The 22632-nt window shown below is 58.5% G+C and overlaps 1 protein-coding gene across 3 annotated transcripts in view; it reads right to left on the bottom strand.

Moving 5' to 3' along the window:
- Positions 1 to 22632, bottom strand: part of CCDC85C (coiled-coil domain containing 85C) — a 76395-nt gene that overhangs the window by 19100 nt on the left and 34663 nt on the right. For all 3 annotated transcript variants that reach the window (XM_081047689.1, XM_081047688.1, XM_081047687.1), the window contains exon 2: positions 1319 to 1392. In XM_081047689.1, the coding sequence (XP_080903815.1) occupies positions 1319 to 1392 (74 nt within the window). The remainder of the gene's footprint in view (positions 1 to 1318; positions 1393 to 22632) is intronic.

The raw sequence follows: 22632 nt of genomic DNA on the forward strand, positions 1-22632 counted from the left end.
ACCAGCCCAGGTCGGGCCCACGTAGAACGCTGGGTCTAAGGAGCCCCAGCCCACACAGCCAGGTGAGACCCCAGCTCCTCCCGGCTCTTGCCAGCCCCAAGGAGCCAGCCAGACTTGTGGCCAAGCCATTCCACCATGAGGGACCTTAAACCCCCTCACAAAGTTATAAAACCAGCCCTATAATGCAATGCCTGCCTGGCTCTGCACCGGAGCATGGTGGGGAGGGGCGGAGCGGCCATGGGAGTGAGGAATGAGGGCAACCCAAATCTGTACCCTGTACTCTGCAGAGCTGTGGGAACTGTCCACATGGCCGAGCAGGGACAAGGGGGCCAGGGGGGCCAGCAGCCACCCAGCGGGCAGAGAGGGTGCTTCTGGCTCCCTGAGAAGGGCAGTGGCGCCAAGCCCACTGGTTGCCCAGCAACTGGGGCCAAGCAGCTGAGCCTTCCCTGGGCTGGTTCCCAGAGAAATGCTGTGGGCATCCCAGCTGGCCAGCAGCTTATGGACCAGGGGTGCGGCAAGGGAGGGGCAGGGGAGATTAAGCCAGGGATGGGGACAAGGGAGAGAGGCTACAGGGGCCGGCCACGCCAACAGACCCCCTGACCCCAGCCCCCCATCACTGCCCCACCCACAGCAGGAAAGGCCCCTTGTGCCAACAGTCATGCCCCCACCGTGCTCCAGCCGCACTGCAGTGCCCTGCCTCTCACCTTGCACTACCTCCCTGCTGCGTGCCCTCTGCATTTCCTCATTGCCTAGTCTCTAACCCGCTGTCCCCGTGCTGGGGACGTGCTAAGGATGAGACACGGCCTCATCTGTCTGTGGGCACCAGTCAGGCCTGGGAGGGAGGAAGATGGACCCCAGGCCAGAGAGGCCTGGGTGTGGCGGGGGCAGGGAGGTCTCCGCGTGGGTCTCCCTCAGAGGGACGCGTGCCAGCCCACCTCTGAGCTTTGATTCACCAGCTGCTAGAAGGGCAAACAAAGCGGCCTATTACTTCAGCAATTGTGTGTCTGTACCATCTCTGGTACAGATTCAGTGTGGCCCCCAAGGACCTCGCAGACCACTGGGGGACAGAGTGAAAAGACGTGATGCCGGGTACCCCAGAAGCAGTGAGCAAGGCTTACGTGCCTGTGTTCCAGGAGGTGGCTTGGGATGGGAGTGGCGGGGGGGGGGGGTTACGAGTGTGAAGGGGGAAGGGAGCCCAGGTAAGCTGGGCCAGGGTGGGCACAGAAGCCACGGGTGGCACCCAGAGGTGGGTGGAGGCTCATATTGGCCCTTGCATGCAACAGGCACCGTCGTCCAAGTCCGCCCCCAGCTGGCCTACCTGTGCGGGGAGCTTGTCCCCCTCCAGCAGCTTCACCTTGGTCTCCAGTTGTCTGATGTAAGTGGATGAGGGGTCTGTAATGACACAAGACGGGGCACACATTAACCATCACATTGGGTCTCCAGTAGGAGAGTTGCCCTCCCACACCCCCTCTGCAGGAAGGAGATGAGGGGTTCCCTCGCCAGCTTGTCCTGAACCAATTCCTTCAGCCTCCTCAATGCTTCGGGTCCTCTTAAATACTCCCCTGATGGGACCCTCGCAACCAGGGGCAGAGCACCCCAGGGTCCAGGGTCCAGCAGGAGAAACTGAGGCTCCTAAGCATGCTGATTCAGCCCCTGACGTCCTCTGCCTGCACCGTGCCTGATATGCAGGGACTCCTACCAACAGTCAGTGGAGGGGCACAGGTGGCAGGTAAGTCTCCACCTTCCTACCAACTCTTACCAATGAGAACCGCCAGAAGCTGGAGCACCACGCGCTCATGGGAATAAGGAAGCGCCTGCCCACCACGAGCGCACGGCTGGCACCACCCAATGAGCCCCACCCCGTGGCATCTTCCCGGATGGCATGGATGTCGTGCCCCTGCCCCACTGGTGCCCTGTAGGACTGGGGCGGCAGCAGTTCTCCCCCCAGAATGCAGGGCATGACCTTCCTGCACCAGGGGTTGGCCCCGGACCCAGGAATTCCTGCCCCTCAGCTAGGCTGTCCCCGAGGCCGCCCCCAGGTATAAGAGGCAGCTTTCCTGCATGGGTGCCCCGTTTGCCCCCTGCCCTGCCTCACTTTGCTTCCTGAGCATATGGAAGGACCCTCAGGAGCCCTGCCCAGCCCGTCCCAGACCAGGCCCACGAGCATTTGCATTTTGAAGCATGAGGCCCAGCCCTGGGAAGGAATGGGGGACAGCTGGCCCCAACCACTCACTTCTGGGGAATGACACCCCGATTCCAGTCCACCCCAGTCACCTCTCAGGAATGCAGAGCCTTCTAGAAAGGGAGAACAGTGTCCCCCTGCAGCCTACCCCACCTTCAGCCCCAGGGATGACACTGATAATCACAGGCCAGCTCGGCAGGGAGCCCTTCTGGGGGCTGGGGGCTCCCCACTCCAGCCTCACCTCACCCCAGCTCTGGAGAGCCAGCCCCCTTTGACAGCTGAGGAATCAAGGTTCCAGGTGAAGTGCCTTGTTTACAGCACAATGCCCAGCAGTGGCAGAGGTGTGACTGGACCCTAGACCGTGACTCCAAAGGCCCCCCCCACTGGGACCCTGTGCACACTGGCCACGCTGGGCAGATGCCATGTGCCCAGGCCTGGGCGGCCACAGCTGTAAGAAGGCCTCGCTCACACCCTTCTTTGGCCCGCGGTCACTTCAGTGCAAACTGCCTCCAGCCTCAGTTTACTCACTAGTCACCCAAAACTGACAAGCAGTTCTCCATCCCTTCCCCACCTCCCATCCATGCAAACAGGCCTGATGGAAAAGGCCTCGGTGTCCAGGGTTTGCTGGGCCCGCCTGAGCACAGGGAAGGAGAGGGGGTATGCCCGGGGCTCCCCACCCTGTCTGTCCCCTGCATGCTGTTAGCAGGGGGGTGCCCTGGAATGCCAGCTGGGAACCAGTAGACAAGATAAACCAAAGACGGTCCCAGCTCTCTCATCCATACACGTTAAGGCAAGGAGGCCCCCGTGTGGTCTCCCTCTAGGTGGGGTTGGTGGGGGAGGGGTGGACCCACTCCCCACCCCATGTGACATATGGCAGCCCCTGCAGTAGGCAATGTCCCCATTTTCCAGACGAGGAGGCCACGAGGAATGCAGGGTCCCCACTTGCCCAGGCCCAGCCTTCCTGCTCCTATCCCCACCAGCCAGGCCCACCCCTGACGGTCAGCACTCAGGACACCAAGTGCCTGGCCACCCCGAGCAAAGCTGACAGCACCGCACCATTGAGGGAGGCCGGCAGAGGCTCCCAGAAAGGAGCCGCAGTACTTGCTCAAGCCTCTGTTAATTATTGCCCAATCCTTGGGGGTGGCTGCAAGCCAGGAGCCCTGCTCACCGCAGCTCCCACCACGGGACAGGACGCCAGGCCCAGCCGCACTCAGGACAGGGACCAGCCACTGTGTGCGACAACAGCCCACGTCCGGTCACTAACTCACACACTCAGCCTTTCAGAAGGTGGACACAATGCCGACCCAGTCTCCTGGCTATGCGGAGGGTGTTGCCTCTGCCATTTCTGTGGGAGGAGTCAGGGGCTCCCAGCATTTCCCTTCTCAGACTGCAGTTGGAGCCACAGACCGCGATGGAGTCAGCAGACCCGCTGACCAGCTCAGCACCCTCAATGGGCAGCGAGCAGGCCGGACACGCCATTGCTCCTGTCTGAGGCAGCCTTTCCCTCAGCCATAGCAGGTCCAACACCCAGCTCCCAGTACAGCCGTGAGGAGAAGAGTGGTGACAGACGCAGTACCGGGAAAGGACCCAGGCCATCACACATTCCACAAATGACCCAAAAACCCCCATCCGCCCACTGCCAGTGCCAGACCTCAGGGCCCACAGGCCACAGCCCACAGGCCAGCTGTCCTCCCAAGTGGGCCACACGTGGGTACAGACCACAGGCCATGTCCATGGCCCTAGACCAAGGATTGGGCCCTGCTCCACCTGTGTTTGGGTTTACCCCAAAACCCAAGAGGCTACAGAAAACAAAGCACACTTTATAGACCACTGGGGGTGTGGTTTTCTTTTGCGTTTCAAAAGAATAATATGAGAGTCTTAGAATATTTTAATTTGTCCAGTAATTCCAACGGAATCCATCCAAAAGAATTAATTCTAATAATGGAGCATGCAGACGGTGTCACAGTGGCCAAAACTGGAAATAACGATGTGTCCAACAAGAGAGACACTCTGCCATCATTCAAATGTTTCGGAAGAGTCTCTCTGCTAAACACTGTGGGAAAACACTTAAATGCCAGCGGAAAGAACTGGACACGAAATTACGTGTGTAATTGCTGCTACATTTTAAAAACTGATGCATAGAAATAATGTCGAGAGAGGGCACCTGGAGATACTGACAGCAGCATGGCTCACGCGGAGGGAAGGGTGGTTTTTAAAATTTAATTCGCACCATTTCCTGTTAATTTTCACATAATCTACTTTGAGAATAGGGAGAAATCTTTCTTGTATAAAAAAGGAGAATAAATGATTGCGCCTTCACAATGCAGACCCACCCACTAACATCACTGAAGCCCTTAAGCCAAGGGAGACAGAAGGGTGGCTGGGAGGGCAGCCCAGATAGTGGGCTCAACCAGCCACCCTCCGGCCCCTTCTCCCAGCTCTGGTCTGGGGGCCTTTCCACAGCTCCAGCCAAGCCCCAGCCCTCCCATTCCTGCAGTTTATCAGGATTCGAGGCTGCCTCCTGCAAGTCCCGGAGAAGCCTCCTCTGCCAGCCGGACCCTGGCCACACACTCAGCTGCCCAAACCAGACCCTGCACACTGCCAGGACCCAGGGAGCAGGACATCTGGTCATCCGTGTGACAGAGCAAGAAAGAATGAGAGGTGGGAGGGGGGACAGGAGGGCAGGAGACTGGGGAAAGGCCTGGCTCCCAGGGAGGATGATCCCTCCCAGCAGCCTCAGGCAGCGCGTGATGCCGTCGGGCGCCTCTGAGCCCCAGCCTCTCGGAGATGAGTGTGTAATTAAATTAATCCCAAGGTTCGCAGTAATGAGGGGAGGCGCGGAGGGGGAGGGAAGCGTCATTTCCCGGCTTCACTGCTTGTGAGGAAAACGAGGGAGCTGACCAGGAAAGGGACTCCAGGCTGGACTGGCCAAGGCGTCCCCTCCCCCTTCCTCTGGCCCCTCCTGGGCCCACTAGACCAACTCTGGGTGACTCACGATTCAGCTTCCACCTGGGGGAAGGGGTGGGGGCGCTCCCTGCAACATTCTCACTTCCGGGACCCAGAATATCAGAATATCAGACCTTGCTTCGTCCCTCCTCGCAGATCCCGTGTACCCCATGGTGTGGGGGGTGGTCAGCAGCCTGCAGTCTGTGAGCCCCTCCCCATGGGCTCCTGCCCTGTTTGGCTCCTGCCCAGCAGCCCTGTGCTTGGCGCCAGCGCTAACCATCAGACTACTCTGCCTTCTCGGGAGCTGTGAGGCCAGGCTGGTCCCATCTCCCCTCCTGGCCTGGCTTCCTCCCTGGCTAGGCAGTGTTGCCCCAGCCTCACCTTCAGTCCAAACTGTAAAAATTTGGGAGCCAGAGGTCACGTCTGATCACCCCTGTAGTCTCACTCCTCAGCTCACACCTAGCTCACTACTCAGCACATAGTAGGTCTTTGGGAAAACTCTGAGGCCCAGCAGGAATTCATCCTGCTGGGTAGGTTGGACCAGTTTCCTGAAGGAGTCAGCTTTCAGCTATAATGAGAGGAAGGCGCGTCAGCCTGTGACAGTGACGGGGGTCCTTAGACCCCACTCAGCAGCTCTGCACACGCTGTCTAGGGCAGACCCTGCTACGAGCTTACATCCTAGTTTGGGTGAGACAGGACTCAAGCACCAGCAGATTAGTGGGAGGGGTTAGCCGGTTAGCCCAGCTGGGGGTGGGCAAGTGAGGCAGGGTGGGGAAGAATGAGAGGGGTGTCAATCCACTGGGGAGCTCTGGGGTCTCAGGGTGACTCGCCTGCCCCAGGGCTCACTGGTGGGGGTGCTCCCGATGGGAGGTGCTACTAATACTGTAGCCCTGCACCTGGATCGTTGACAGGAAAAGCTCCCGGGCAGAGCTGCAGGTGTTGGCAGGTGAAGTGAGTGGTGGGCCCGGAAGCGGTAAGTTCCTCGGGGATCTGGGCAGGGTGCCAACAGAGTGCCACTGCTCAGGAGAAAGTACGATTTTCCCTCTCTGCACAGGAAGAAGTATAGGCTGACGGGAGGTGACGGGGTCCCAGTGACACACAGTGACACACAGTGACACACGGGGCCTGACTCTCTAGCTACTGCCCCGTCCAGGGTCCCTGCCAGCCCTGCCTCCCTTCCAGCCCCCTCCACTGAGCAGGGTCCCTGACAGGCCTTGGGGACAGGCGGGCTTTGTGGCAGGTCATTAGCAGGACGCAGCCATACCACGCCTTAGGCCTCCTCCGTGAGGGCTCTGCCGGGAGATGGCTGACTCCTCCACAAGGCTGCTCAGCTGATTAAATTCGCTTCTCTTTCCACTTCATTAAGAGGGGCCGGCTGCGGCATCAGGGCCAATGGCTCCGTGGGGGTGGAAGGGCCTCATTAAACAGAAGCACCCTCATCATTCCCGGGGTCCATGCCCTCTCTGTCCCAGGAATGAAAACGGCTCAGACTGCATCTGCTTTCTCGACTTCTCTCCTTTCCCCCCTGTCCAGGATGCCTCCCCAAGAGGCAGGACGTGCCTGCACATACCTACAGGTCATGAGGGTCGTGGAAATCGACACGGAGCAGGGCAGGGCAGGGAGACGCCCCCACTCGGCACCAGTGACTCCTGGTGGTGGCGCCGTGGTACCTGACGAGCAAGCTGCTCCTCCCACAGGTCACCTCAGACCCCTCCCCCACCACGGGGAGGCACTGGCATCCCCACAGGCACAGAAAGGGGGTGCAGCCAGTGCTGAGGACCAACCATAGGGAGCTCTGACCGGCTCCAGGCACCAAGGACACTGCTATGGTCGGAATGTTTGTTTCCCCCCAAAATCCATGTGTTGAAACCTAATGCCCACTGTGATGGTATGAGGTGGGGCCTTTGGGAAGTGATTAGGTCAGCAGGGTGGAGTCCACAAGAGTGAGATTAGTGCTCTGATAAAAAGAGCCCCCAGGGAGCTTTCATCCCTCCCACCGTCTTGAACCAGGAAGCGGGCCCTCACCAGGCACTGAATCTGCCAGCGTGCTGATTTGAGGCTCAGCCTCCAGCACTATGAGAAATAAATGTCTGTTGTTTATAAGGCCCCCAGTTTGTGGCATTCTGTTGTAGCAGCCGGAACAGACTCCGTCACAGAGCAAGAGCAGGCCATTCCAGCAAGGACCATTGATAACTAACAAACTCACAGACTCAGGAAACAGCATGGTGGTTACCAGAGGGGAAGGGGGGATGGGAAGGGGTGGAGAAGGGTGAAGGAGGTCAAATATATGGTGATGGAAGAATATTTGACTTTGGGTGGTAAACAACGCAATGGGCAGATGATGTATTATAGAATTGTACACTTGAAACCTCCATAATTTTATTAACCACTGTCACTCCAATAAATTTTTAAAAATTTAAAAAACGAAGAACCATTGATAACTATGCACACGTGGTGAGCACCAACGGCGGTTCCTCCCTCACACACACTGGTCCTCATCTTTCCTCACTGGGAGCCGGCCATCGGCCCCCGGATCACAGATGAAGAAACTGAGGCTCAGGGAGGTGAAGGTGGTGTGGATCAGGCCGTGAGACAGCGGCCTCCTCCTCCCGGCCGCCTTCCTTCCTGCTGGCTCAGTGCAGCCCTGAGCCCGAGATGGCAGCACAGGCCACGCTTCCTGCAGTACCCAGTCCTTGGCTGGTACTCAGTCCCCTGGCAGCTGCTGCCCACCCACCCTGCCCACAGGCCAGGCTCGGCAGGCCTGGGAGCTGAGCGTTCTGCTGCCCTCGCCTCTAACCCAAGAGCATGTCCAGGCCTCCCTCAGCGAGGCCCAGGACACGGACCCAGCAGAGTCTGCAAATGGTCCTGTCCTCTCAAAGGACGTGCAGGAGGTTCCATCCCCAGGCCCACCAACTCCCTGGACCCTGGGCAGTTCTAAAGCATTGAATGCTTGCAGGGCAGTACCCAGCACTGGAAAGGAGAGCTGCCAATTTCACGACAATCCAGGCTATCAGTGGGGTGTGAGTTCCCCATCACTAGGGGGAAGCAAGGAGAGGCTGAATGGCCTCTGTTTAGGCATCATCTGCTGGATGGAGCCCCTGGATCACTGAAGGTTCCCAATGTAGGTGTGAGGAGGGCACGGGAAGTTGCTTGCTGACCTCAGTGCAGATGCACTTACGCTGCCACCCTCCAAGCCTCCCCGGGACCCCGCCAGGTGGGCAGAGACAAAGGATGTTGAGAGTGAACAGGTCTGCCCAAGGTCACAGAGCCGGGCACCAGCACAACCAGTGTCACACATGCTTGTCCAAGGACCTGGCTCCCTACTTCGAGGGTCTCTCAGCCTGATGAAAGAGCTGTAGGAATAAACACATCTGCTGAAGGGCAAAGAGTAAAGAGGTACAGCAAGTGCAGATGGGGAGAAATCAGGGACTCCTTCCTGAAGGAGGCGGCATCTGAACTGAGCACTGAAGAGCAAGCAGGACTCTGACAGGCAGACACGGGGTGGGGATGGAAGGCAAATACGAGATGAGGGCACAGCGTGAGCAAAGGCACGGAGGTGGGACTGTGACAGGCAGGTTCGGGTACACCTGAGCCATGAGCAGCTGCCTCGTGGCACACATCGCAGCTCCGGGAGGTGCAGGCGGAATGTGAGACAGGTATTACTTATGGATGAAGGCAAGAGGGCGGAGGGAAGCATATCAGGGGAGCATCGGGTTCCTGTGAGGACGCCGTGCAGGGGTGGCAGCCCTGAGCTGGGCTTGTTGGCAGGTCCGGGCACTTTGGCCCCTGCTGTTCCCTCCTCCAGCCTGGCCTGCCCACCTGGGCTGCCCACAGAGGTATGCAGGGTGGTACAGGCAACTCAGTGCTGACTTCCGGGGCCGGGGACAGAGTTTTCACATCCACACAGGACACGGAGAAGGGCACCTTCTTTCCCATTCGCACACACAAACTTTCCTGAGCACCTTCGTGTGCCAGCAGGCACCTGAGGAAAACCCTGACTCTCCCGTCACCACAGACAATCCTCACCTCCAGCTGATGAGGTAGGTCCTGCTACTACTGTGCCTGCTTCATGGAGAGGAGCCTGAGTCTCCAACAGGTTAAGTAGCAAGGCCAAAGTCACACAGTGAAAACTCTGCCTGGCTCACAGATGTCCAAACGGCCGGCATCCCGCCCCTCCCATGTTCCCACCTCCACGCCCAGAGACGTGGGATCATGGAAACCTCGAATGCCACCGAACAATGAAATGGAACAGCCGTGACTGGAGCCCCACCCTCTCCATCCCGAGTTCACAGAGGGGAAAACTTAATGGGCACCGAGAAAAACAAATGATTACATTAATGAAAACTGGGCTCTCTCCACGCGGCCACGCGGCCTCCCCCGATAAGGTTCATGGCTGTCCCCCGGCTGCCATCTGCCCCTTTGTGTGCTGCATGAGCAGCTCTGGGGAGCCCCACGGATCAGCGCCTTGGCCATTCTGGGCCGCAGGGGTGCCAGGCGCTTAATTCCAGGGCAAGACATGAGGCTTCCAGAACTGCACTGAAATCTCGAGGGAGCGACCAAACAGGAAGCCGGGTCCCAATCGGCTCATTTAGAAGGAGCCCCGGGTTGGATCTGCCTGGCAGCCTTCGGTATTCTCTAAACAAAAACTCAAACTCCTTGCTAGGCTTGGGAAGCCTGACAAGCCAAACCGAGACCGTGTCATTGTTTCAAACCAGAGAGAAGGGGGAAAAACAGAACTTCTCCTGTGTCTTCGGTTCTCACAGAAATTAACCTGTGTGGGCAGGTGACGGTGAGAGCGACAGCCCTGTTCATGTACCCTCCCCCACCAAGCCTGATTATACTCCAACGGGAACTGCAGATAATGGCCGAGAGCAGATCCACAGACCCTGCCCAGCAAGGACACACACAGACACACAGTGGCTGAGTCACCCCGGGCCTGTGGCTGTCAGCACTGCAGCACAGACACGCGCCGGCTCCCTGGGTACCTTGTAACATCTGATCTCTTCTGAATTGGACTCTAGGGGCCTGGACATCCACGTACACTTTAGACACCCTCCCTGTGAGTCTACTATACACACAGGGCCTGGAAACCCTGATCTATGCTGAGCAGGGAGTGTTCCAGTCGTCTGCCCCTTGGGCTCCATCCCCAAGGGACCCCATGCCCTCCTGACCCTGACTATTCATTGGTGGGGCCGGCCTCCTGCAAACACAACTGAACGTCAGGGATTGTGACGAGGCTGGGACTGAAGTCTGGGGGGTGGAGGGAAGGGGGCAAACATTTACTGTGCCCCAAAATGTATGTGTCAAGCCCCTTAGCAGCAAAAAGGGGAGACCTGTGCTGGTTTCAGGAGAAAGGGGAGTTTCTGTTCATCATCAGATGTCAACCAAATCTCTCCTGAGTGCCAGGCAGGCCCTGCGTGAGGGGCTGGTTAGGCCAGGATGGGGCCAACTGTCCAGCAGAGGCAAGAACCGTGGGGAGGCACGCGGCAGGACACCAGGGGACAGTCCAGCCGTGTGCAGAGGCAGGGAGGTGCGTCAGGGGGAGGAGGACAGGAACGCGACTCAGAGTCCCTGCAAGACTGCGTCCCTGCAATTAGGCAGGGCAGCCAGGACGCGCCCAGTCAGAAATGACGGACGCAGCGTGGGGACAGCAAACTGCACTTCCCATTTCACAGAGAGCTCACCGCAGGGTGACGACTGACCAAGGGGTCAGCAACAAAGCCAGCTTCCAGGTGTCATTCCCCAGGAGGTCCTGAGGAAGGCACCTTCTTCCCACTGTGGCAACTCCTCATGCACAGGGCACGTTGCAGAACAGACGCAGGGAACGTGAAAGCGGAAGCCCCGCGCCTGCCCGTGACAGCCGCAGAGACTTCTGTTAGGAAGCGACAGTGTATCCCAGGAGAGAAGCCCGGCAGCGGTCTCCACACATCCTCTGGCTCTGTTTCCCCGTATGACATCCCAGGGCACTTCTCCTCAGCCTGCGCTTGTGAACTGTACTCAGCAGATTTCTGTCCCCGCTCACCCCCCCCCCCAAAAGATGCCCACACCTTAACCCCCAGAATCGGGGACGATGGGACCCCACGTGACAAGAGACTTTATGTTGTGATTAAGGTTATGGAATTCAGGTGGGAAGTTGGCCTGGACTATCTGGGTGAGCCCAACCTACTTGCCTGAATGTTTAAAAACGGAGAGCCTTTCCCAGCTGTGGTCAGAGGGAGCTGTGACCAGGGAAAAACAGTCAGAGAAATGGTCTGTTGCTGGCTCTGAAGAGGGGGAAGGGCCACTAGCTAAGGAACAGCCACTAGCTGGAAAAGGCAGGAGAATCTTTCTCCCCTCCAGCCTCCAGAAAGAGCAAAGCCCTGCTGACACTGATTTTCGCTCTTCTGACCTCTGGAACTGTAAGATAATAAACTGTGTTCGTTAAGCCCCCAAGGTCGTGGTAATGTGTGACAGCAGCCAAAGGAAACCAACTCAGGAACTAAAAGTTGTGGCTGTGTGACTTTAGGTCGCTTGTCTAGCACTCTGAGCCTCAGTTTCATTTAAAAAAGAAATTAAAAACCCACCTTGGAAGGCTGCTTTGGGGACCAAGAAAGGCAGCAGCTATAAAAGTCCCCAACAGTTAGTAGATGCTCAATGAAAACCACCCACACGCTGACAGCATGACCTTGATGGAGAGGACCGGGGAGCTGAGGCTTCCACACAGCCAAGCTGAGGGCCCCCCGAGTGCCCAGCACCAGCTTGCCATGGAGACGGGACACTCACCTCCACTGCGTAACTGCCACCTGGGACCTGGCTCCCCAGAGCGCCCAGCACCTGCCTCCTTTTCAGAGCTGGCAAAGGCTGGAGCCTCGCCACAAACTTTAAAAAGTGGGGTCTGAATTCAATTTAGGAATGTCACACATGAAGTTCATTTGAAGCAAACGTGGTGTCATTTGTTCGTAAAGCAAATGCCCGCTCTCTATTTTAAGTTGAGATTTTGGTAGCGTATGGGGTACTGGGACCACGGAGCTGGCTGTGACGTGGGAACAAACTAAGGCTGGTTCCACACACGGCAGAGAAGCCCTTCCAACCATACAGAGTGCCCAGGCAGAAAGGGTCGTGGAGGGCATGGAGCCCTGGGGACAGATGGACCCTAGTGACTGATGACCATCCAGCCCACGTTCATGGGCAGAGCAGCTGGCCTGTGGGGCGGGGGTAAGGGGGGTGGGGAGGGAGCGAGCGAGCAGGGGACCAAAGGCTGAGACCGGAGCCCTGAGTCCAGGCTCAGACTCCTGCCTCCTAGCAAACTGACCCCGTTTCAAGCCAAATCCAGGCAGGAAGCAGGTTCCAGCAAAGAAGGAAGTGGCGAGAGAGAAACGGCCTGAGCCGGCCTCTCTCCGGACCCCAGGCCCACACGGTGACAAGAAGCAGGCAGGGAGTCCTTGGTCACACACAGGTCACCTGGGGATCTGATCTGAATGCTGCAAGGGTGAGAACACACCCCGAAGCTGGGTGGTCCAGGGCAGGCAAGCTGAGACCACCTCCAGCCGCCCCTGGCATGTTGGGAGAATAGAGCACTGCTTCTCAGGATGGGGTGGGTGGGCAGGACCTCGCTGCCCCCTGGGTGTACTGCAGTCTTGTCCCCTGACCCAACCACTCGGAAAGCCAATACCCTGCACATCTACCTGAGGTCACTGGGGGCCAAGAGGCTGGCTCAGAAGGGCATGGGCTGCCCCAGGCCAGACCTCGTATAGCTGGCAGGGAGGAGCAGGCAGAGCTTATCCTCGCCCTGCTGTGGAGAGCCCCTGGGGGTGGAGTCAGGGAGCTGGCTTGCTGCATGGGGGCAGGAATGGCCACAGTGGAGCCTCAGTGTCCCCTCGGTACAGTGGGGATGGATGGGCTCCCGGAGACCCCAAACAGAAGGGCACGCACCCTGCACGACACACCACCAGAGGAGGGCTGCAGCCCTGCAGGCGTTGGTGCTGACGGGGGGCTCTGGGTGTCTGGGATGCAGGGTTCTGCCAGCCCAGCTTCAACTCCAGGTCCATTCCTGTCCTGCCGTCACTGGTGGGCTCAGCTCTCTGAATTGCCTTTCCCCCAGTAAATCCAGCTAAAGTTGCCCTTTGGACCCACGGATCTCCCCACTAAGGAGGGGGTGCACGACTTCTGGGGCTCAAAGGTCACCTGCTTTCCTTGGGCAGAGCTTATACAACCATCCACTTCCCCCCGTGACATCAGTGGTGGCCCAAAATAGGACTAACACACCAGGAGCTCACTGTCCTGCTGGCCAGACACTTGGTCACCCAGGCACTGAGGATGCACTGGGCGGTACAGAACCGGAGTAACCGGCCTGGGGTCAGCTGGGCCTCTCTGTACTCATAGCTCTGTGACCTCCCACTGGTGACGAAACATACCTGAGCCTCTGTGTCCTCATCTGTAATGGGAGGGCGATGCCTGCTCACTGGGCTGCGGGGATGATTCTGAAATACGCAGGCCAGGCCACTGCAGCTCAGGAATTGGGGGGCCGTTAACAATCTTCTCCAAGGCCCTTCCAGAACCTTCAGAAGCACGAGCTCAGAGTTCGGATCCCTCCATGGCACTTGACCAAGGGACTTCCCTTGGGCCCCTGGGCCCCTGCTCCAGGACCATAGCCCTGTGGGCAAACCATGGCTCCCCCGCCACCCCTGCTGGAGTGGTCCTGCTCCACTTGCTCCAAAAACCTGTCCCCACGGCTTTCCCACCTAAACTCCCCAGCAACGCCCTCCCAGCCTCACTCCTCCCTCCCCTCGGTGCCCTCACCCCCCACCTCTCAGCTGAAGGTGATTGATTGTCCCCACACTGAGTCCCTCCACGGCACTTCTGGCCAAGCCTTCTCTGCTGGGGAGCCCCCCAGCCCCTGCCCACCCGGCAAGGAGGCCCTTCCCCTGAGTGTGCTGGGCCCAGCGCCTGGAGCACTTATCTACTGGAGTGTGCATACCCCTTTGTGAGTGCCTGCAGGGTTGCACCACTCACCAAGCCTGGCACCTGGAGAAGCGTGGCCGCCCTCACGTTGCTGCCTGCACACTGCACTCGACACTCAAAGCCCCGCCGTGGGACAGAGCAGGGACATTAGCCCTTTCTTTCCCCAGGATCAAACACCACCTCTGGCTCTCACAGGTGACCTGTGAAGCTCGTCATCATCCAGGGCACACAGACACCTCCATTGAGGGGGCTGGAATGCATGCACCAGGGGCCTGTGTGACCCTGGGCGGAGTCTGCTCTCTGGGACCCAGGACAGCCCTCTGTACGGCGTGAGTTGAGAGCCTCTGGGGGCCCTTCAGGCACAGATGGGCTCAGGCAGGCGTGGCGGGCGTATGCCCATCACTGCAGCGCACCACCGCGCCTGCCCACGCAGCTGTGTTTCCTTAAGACAGATATGAACGCGAACAGACCCGAAGGTCAGGGGAGCCGGTGCCAGGATGAGGTCAGTGTTTAGTTACTAACGAGAACAAACAGGCCTGGGATCTGCCAAGGAAGGGCCCTGCTGGAGAAGCGCCACAGGGAAGTGAGGTGGACGAGGTGCTACGGAGCCGCCCTTTGTGTCATCACTGCCACAGGTGACATGACAGCTGGCCCCCAGAAGTGCCTCACAGCCAGCTCCTGGTCTCAGCAGAAGGACAGACAGCACAAGGCCTGGGAGGGGACCGCAAGGGGCTCTGGGGGTTGGGACAGAAGGGCCTTGAAGGTCAGCCTGTCCCAATCCCTCCTAATATTGGGGTGAACCAAGGATCCCAAGGTGTTTGCCAACTTATCCAAGGTCGCAGGCCGTCAGCGGCACGGCCAGGACAAGGGCAGGCGCCCCGGCCATGCATGATCCTATAAGAACTGTGGGGACAGAGTCCCAGAGAGCAGTTTCCAGGCTCTGGGCCTCACGTGGAAAGGTGCTGGCTCGGTAGTAGATGGCCATCAGCTGTGGCTAGTTGGCCGTCAGCTGTAACCAGTGAGCCATTACCCACTGATATAACTGCCGTGGCTACGTTGGTTGATCAGTCAGTTGGCTGGCAGGCGGAGAAGCGGACAGCAGGTCGCACGTCGTGTGAATCCAGCCTCCAGTGAGACTGTAGCGGTGTGACTCCCTATCTGTGGCTCCGTGGGTGTCCCTTTTTGGCCTCACCATGTCTTGGTTCTTATGTGGGGAGCAGGAGCTGAGACCCCGCAGGCTGCCTCGTACAACAAACGGCAGAGCAAGCAGGGTCTCCCTCATGACAAGGACGCACATCAAAGCCTAACTCCCTTTTCCTTCCTGGTGGCCAGCCAGCTGTTTGTCATGGGCAAGGTGACAATGACAATGAGAGCCAGGGATTACAACCACCATAGATACAATAAGAATCCTTGTGTCTACTCACAGGCAGATGAGAGAGAAGGGAAGGGCCCCTCACAGCAGAATGTGAACTGCTAAGTTAGAAGGGCGGAGGCAGTTAGAAAGCCCCCAGTACCACGGCCGGGCAGGGAACCGTGGGCACTGGTCCAGAGTGGGGTGTCCAGCAAGGACAAGACAACCACGCCGTCTCAAAGTGCCTCCACAGGCTGTTTATTCATGACGAAGATGTATTACTAACCTCTCAGTGGGGAGACCTGTGGGAAACTCCTAAACCAAGGGAGCAAGTTCACTCCCAAGACCGGCAGCACCAGGCACCTCGTGACAGGACGTGCCACTTACACGGCCTCCCCTCTGGGCCCGTCCTGCCCAAACGCACAGCCTGCATGCGACTGTGGGGCCCCGTCAGACAGGGCCAACATGTGGCTGTCTGTACTCTTCAAAAGTGTCGGCGAAATGACAAAGGAAAACTAAAGACCGGTTCCGAGTGAAAGAAAGCTAAAGAGAGTGTACAGCGTGTGACCCTGGACCCGAAACTCTTTCCTCTAAAGCATCGTGATGGGACAAGCAGGGTGTCGGCATCCAAATTCCTGATGTTCACCGCCGCGTCGCATTGTGCCATCACTATGTGACCGTCCTTGTTCTGGCTAAGGCTGAAAGGGTGTGTTAACCCCACCTTCTCTCAAACGGTTGAAGAAAAAACACAGTCCTCGCTCGGAGAAAGAATGACAAAGCAATGAGGCAAAAACTACTAGCAAATCTAGGGGAAAGCTGCAGGAGTCCTTGTACCGTCTTGCCATAGTTCTGTAACTTTAAACACACTTTAAAGAAAAAAACAAAGACACCTTCTCCACCACTTCCAGAACCTCATGGGAGGCCTTTGTTATCTGATCTGATCCTCACAGAAATACTTTGAGAGATGTGGTTACTTCCAACTGGGGAAACTGAGGCCCGGATAAGGAGGCGACTCACCGAACCTCACAAAGAGGGAGGTGGTGCAGCGGGAAGGGAGCCCAAGGCCCAGGCCTGCTCTTATCCACCAGAGCCACGGTCCCGGGGTGCCTACCTGCTGCAGCCCAGACTGTGGGCTGGGCCACAGGCCACCCCCAGCTGCCCGAGGGACAGTGGCCCCTCCCTACCTATGCTCGGTTTCCCCACCTGCAACACAAGGGCCATCTAGGGTCCATCTTTCAACATCAGCAGCAAGCAAGGGGCTCTTTGCTGAGTCATATCTGGGGCCAGCGCAGAGGTGAGCAGGCACAGGGTGTGATGCTGGCCTGGAGAGGGGCCACCAGAGCCACCCCATGGGTGGGGCTCCCTCCCACCCACCCCAACGGCGTGCCAGGGAGATGCCTCCAACGGCGGATGGCCCCATTGAATGAACGCCCCCTGCCCCCGCCCCCTCCATTCAGGGTGTCTGAGGTAAAGGACAGCGAAAGTGTTCTTTGCACTGACAAGCAAGCAGGCCGTCCCGTCTCCTGTCACCGTCTTCTGTCTAAGAAGATGCCTTCCAAACATAACACGTCAAGAAGATGAAACATCACAGAAAAAAATGTATTTTCAGTTTCAGTCTTAAGGAAAAATAAACAATCAACCTCTGAGCCCATTTGAGAGGTCTGTGTAAGACTATTAGAACAACCCGGGAAACCTCTGTGGTTTCCCAGGGACGCCCTGAACCAGGGCTCCAGTGCTGGCTGGGGCTCCGCAGACAGTGGGGAGACAGACGGCTTCACACTCGGCTCTCACCAAGGACAGCAACGCGACCGGTACTCCACCTCTCTGAGCATCTCCCTCCGTGCCCTTCACCTCCCCAGGGGCATAAAGGTCGTGCACACCTGACGGGGGCTGAGTCGCGTCCTCCCACATTCACATCCACCTGGAACCTGAGTACGACCTTGGATAAGGGTCCCTGTACATGGAATCAAAGTAGAGCTCCAGCTGAGACCATTCTGGATTAGGAAGGGCCCTAACTCCACACGAATGTCCTTATACAAGACAGAAAGTGACACAGACACAGGAAGAGGCGTGTGAGGCCGAAGGCAGAGATGGAGCGAGGCGACCACAAGCCAAGGATTGCAAGGACGGCCGGCAGCCGCCAGGAACTGGAAGAGCCCCGGAGGGCGCCGCCTCCCTCGGAGCCTCCAGTCCGAAGGAACAAGCCTGCCGACACCCTGATTTCAGCATCTGGCCTCCCCAACTAGGAGAGGTAAGTTTCTGTTGTTTGTAAGGCTCCCAGTGTGTGGTCGTTTGTCTCAGCAGACACCAGAAACAAACACAACGTCTCATAGATTTTTAAGTGGGGAAATGAGAAGACGATGACCAAATTCCAGTCACACTGTGTCACCACCGGCATGAGCCATCCAGAGCACCATTCTGGGGTAGTGGGCAGAGTGGCCTCCACAGTCCCCAAACCAACCGAAACTCCAACCAGCCCGAGGTCACTACTGACCAAAAACACTGCTGTGACAAGAGACGATCAGGAAACAGTCTGTTTGTCCAACCACAGAGCAACTGTCACATAAATTCTGGTTAGCCCACATGGAGATTAACCCACTGACGATGTTCATGACGACCGAAGGGGGGGGGGCGGGGAAAGCACCTGATGCAACGCTGAGCGAAAACAGCCAGATTCCACCTTAAACATACAGATGAGCAGCAGCCAAAACACTCATGCACGGGGAGAAAACAAACAGTTCAATCTTAGGGGGAAAAAATTCTTCTGAGCAGGACCTGCCTGGAAAGCTGAGCTAACTGTGTTTCGGTTTTCTTTCGACTTTTCCAAATCTTCTTTCTCTAATGAAGATGTATCCTCTTAGAAATCAAAATAAATAAACTAATCAACTCTGAGACTGGCTCTCGCTGTCCCACTACCACAGCACAGAATTCCTTTCCTTAACAGGCTCATACCAGCTGCCTCCTGGGCAGGTATGCCCCAGACACCAGGGACAGGGACCCAGGAGCTCGCAGCCCAGAGCTGCCTGTGAGTGGATACCACCCAAGGCGGTCCCCTTGTCCGAGCAGGCAGAGGGGTCCTCGGGCCTCACACCTGTCCACACGTATCAGCTCAGACACGGCAGCCGGGGTCAGCCTACATGGAGAACAGGCAAGAGGGTCTGGGCTGGAGATCCTACGACGGCCCAGGACCCCTCTGAGTCTCGGTTTTCCCATCTGTGAAATGGTGACAATCACACACACGAAGAGAAGGGACTAGTACTGGCAAAACCACCTGAATAAAGCCACCGGGGCAGGATCGAGAATGACAAACACCTCAGGTAGCAACTCTAGAGCCCCCCATGCCAGATGCGGGACAGGCACTCAGCACTCCTAATTCTGACTGTCGGAGCAGCCCCCCAAGAGGACCGGTGCCAGGCTCACTCTGGAGAGGAGGAGCAGAGGCTCAGCAATGTCCAGCGGGTCCTACCCAGGGCCCTTTCATGGGGACGTTCAAATGCCATTGAATGAAGGTACAAAGGACAGGCATGCTCTCAGAGGGCCCCGGAGGGAGCTCAGCTATTCAAAGCATGCCCCTGCCCCACGGCCTGGAGAAAGGTCACACACTCAGGAAAACTCCGAGCTGAGAAAGTCACAGCGCTGGTCGCACACCTCCCACCAAGGGCATACCTTGGTTAATCAACAGCCACAGCCCAGCTCTGCCCTGACGCTGGAGCCCATGGGAGCCTGAGAAGCCCCTTCCACAGGAGGGACCCAAAGTCCAGAGCGGGAGTCACAGCGCTGGGATAAAAAGCCAGGCCCCCGCCCAGCCCGGGGCCTGCCCACTGCCCACCATAACCCTGGGGGGATTCCAGCAGCACTGGGAGGACCAACCACTCCCCCAAGTTCCAGAGCAAAGAGCTTAACACAGAGACAGCCACGCTGCACAGAGCCACGTCTGCTTGGCCATGTCCTGCTGCAGCCACAGGCCAGAGCCCTCCGTCCAGCCAGGACAACTCACTCACGTGCATGCACCCTCAGTGGGCCTGCCCTCAAGCTGGGGGCATCGGCAGCCACTCTGTGCTGCGCCAGGCTGAGCCCAGGCCTGCTGCCCCTCGCTGTCCCAGCTTGAACAGTGAGCTGGACCAGACGACCTCTGCCCTGGTTCTCGGCTCCTTGCAAAGTTCTTGTAGCCTGAGGCCCACACACAGCCTGGCCAGGGTAGAGCCGACCACGCCTGGGCCAGACACCAGGACAGTCCCCTGCCCTTGTCACCTGTTTCCTGGGGGAGGGCTGCTTGTGAAGGGAACTCTGCTGCTCTAAGACTGACTGACTGCCACGCTCTCCACTGGGTGTGGAGGTTCTGCTGTGAGCTCCACCGAGATGCAGAGATGGAGGCCAGAGACAGGCAGGTACCACAGCATTCACTCACATCTAGGCCTCCAACAGGCTGACAACCCCAGATGGCCCAGGTCCCCTGGGACGCAAGGCCAGAGGGCCTCTGAAAGGGCGGATGTGAAAACAGCCCACCCCAGACCCGAAGTCTGAGCCCACCCAACCATGAGAGACGAGGGGAGCGAAGGGAAGAAACGAGGCTTGTTTCACACCTCTCGGCACTCTCCTTCAGGACCATCCCTGGCTCCCTGCCCCACTGCCCAGCCTCTGAAATTCAGGGATCACACAGACAGGGACGATGGGGGACAGGTGGCAGCAAGTCCACAGGCAGCCTGGGGGTCAGCAGGCCCTGACTTGTCAGCCCCACACCCCAGCCTCTCTTCCCCCACAGGAGGAAGGACTCGGGCCTGCAGCTCCGGCAGCATCAGGAGGCTGCGCCGTGTCCCCTAGCGCCCTCGGGCACCTCAGGAAGCAGCAGCACCCGAGAATAACCTTCCCACAGCTGCCACTGCTGTGATAGGCAACATTAAGGCTTGGTATGTCTGGATCTGAGCACTGGGATGGCACGAGCTTGGGCGAGTCGCTCTGGCAACCAAACCACACTGGCATTACTCCATTTAAAGGCTTAAAAAGACAATCGGTTAGGGAAGAGGCGCCGGGGCCCGCAGGGGGCCCACCAGAACTGCAGGGCCAGAGGGAGGAGAGGCTTCACACCACAGAGCCCGGGGACCCACAGCTGTCCTACAGACACCACTCATTGGGTGTCCCCTCCGTGCTGGAGTCAGACTCTGAGGACAGGGGCCCTGGGAGCGGACAAACAGCAAAGGGAAGGGGGCCGTGGGGGGTACCCACAGATGGGGGCAGCACACACCCTCCAAGGGCAGGGCTTGCTTTCAGGCAAGACGTGCCTCTGCCTGGGAGCCCAGCTCCGCCCAGTCACATTCCACATCCCACGGACACACAGCACAGCCACGGCTGGGCGCTGCAAAGGTGAGAAGCTGCCTCGGACACGCCCATGTTTCAGAAAGAACAACCGAGGCCTGGGATGAGAGAGGTGCAGTCTGGTCACACAGGCCAGTTGAGGACCGGCACTCCCAGGCTGCAAGTTCAACAGTGGGAATCTCGGCCGGGCAGGGGCTAGGAGGTGGTGTGAAGTCGCCCAGCCTGAAGAACCACACTCCCGGCCTCTGCTGGGGCCGAGGAAACACGAGTGGGGAGGACAGACGGAGGATGCCCAGCTGCGGCAAGAAGGGAGGGCAGGAGAGGGGGCCCCCCCTTGTGCCTTTGGCACCTGAACAGCCCTGAGTTGCAACTTTCCCAAGTGTGAAAGGATCACCAGCTGCAGGACTGGTGAGATTAAATTCAATTCACAGGCCATAGTACATGGCGAGCCTAGTACAGTGCCTGACCCCCAGCGATGTGTCCCCATCCTCTCCCCTCTGCCTGGGCCACTCACGTGAGGACCTCAGCACAGAGCCACTGACTGCACCTCTTGCTTCCTTCAACTCCATCCTGCCCCGGGAACGCCCGGTAGGCATCCAGCCCAGTGCCAGCCTCACAAGGGTGAGGACGCACTGTGCCACACGATCCACATGTTTTGGGGAAGGCCAGAAAACAATGGCAGTCTAGGGCAGAAGAAATGCCACTCCCCGCAGGCTGGCCAGCTGTCCCCAGGCCTGTGCAGCCCTGAGCAGGCAGCAGACGTACAGAACACCGGCACTCGGGCCGGCCGGGGGCCAGGTCCCTCCCCATTGTCACCACTGCCCATAGCCTCGCCCCCACTCCGGCATCCCTACTGGTCACTCAGACCCTGAGGGCAGTGGCAGACCTGGTTCATCTCTGCCTCCACGAGCCCTCACCCAGGGCCCACACAGAGTTGGGACTCCATGCCTCTCCATCATCGAAGGAGAGCTGACGTGACCCTGGGTGCCCGGCACAGGGAGTGTGAGATGGGCACGGTCACCTCATCCTACAGGGGCTGAGCCTGAGCCTCTGAGGAGGGGCGGCCTGTCTGCCACCACGCGGCACCAGAGCTCGGGTTGGAATCAGGGCTGCCCCACACGGGAGGTGATGTCCAAAACCTGCGTGGGTGAGGCTGGCCTCAAGGGCAGAAGGACAGTTTATCCAGGAGGGGGCTCTGCCGGCCGCAGGCAGTGTGTACGCCCCGAGAGCTATCCCGGAAACCACACCAGGAAGGAGCCACCTCGTCCTCCGCCCTGCACACCTCCCACTCACACGCATGTGACACCCACACCCACGCACACCCACAGGTATGTGCACACTCACACTCACGTTCCGTCTCTCTCCAGGGTCTTGACACTGAGGGAAAACAGAATCGAGCTGGGATGCAGTGAAGGGGTCATTTGTTTTAATTATTAAAACAGCAGCCACTTACTCTCAGCCGTCTATAATGCCACTTAATTACCCAGTACATAAAACTGCCTTTGCATCTTAGCCGGGCAATAAATCAGCTCGGAACCAGAGTTGTTTAAAGCCTTCCAGCCAAAGATTCGGGGGAGGGAGTCATCCCTTGTTTCCCCGCAAGAAGCAATACACCCGATCTCTGCTCTGAAGCCCAGGTCACACAGAACACATGTGCCAGCTCCAGCCAGGAGGCCCGAGTCCTCCCTCCTGCGTGTCTGTCCACTCCTCAGCAGCCCGGCCCCACTGTGCTCCATCCTTTGTGTGGTCCACAACAGCCCCGCCAGATGGCGCGGCGTGGCCAGCAGCCTCTTGCAGCCAATCACTCATCCTGTCGGGCCCCAGCAGGGCTGTTGGCAGGACGGCACTGCCTCACCCCTGCCCTGCCCGCCCCTGGTCCCCAGCCGTCGGGCACAGGCAG

Source organism: Rhinolophus hipposideros, assembly GCF_964194185.1.
Source record: "Rhinolophus hipposideros genome assembly, chromosome: 5".
Taxonomy (NCBI): domain Eukaryota; kingdom Metazoa; phylum Chordata; class Mammalia; order Chiroptera; family Rhinolophidae; genus Rhinolophus; species Rhinolophus hipposideros.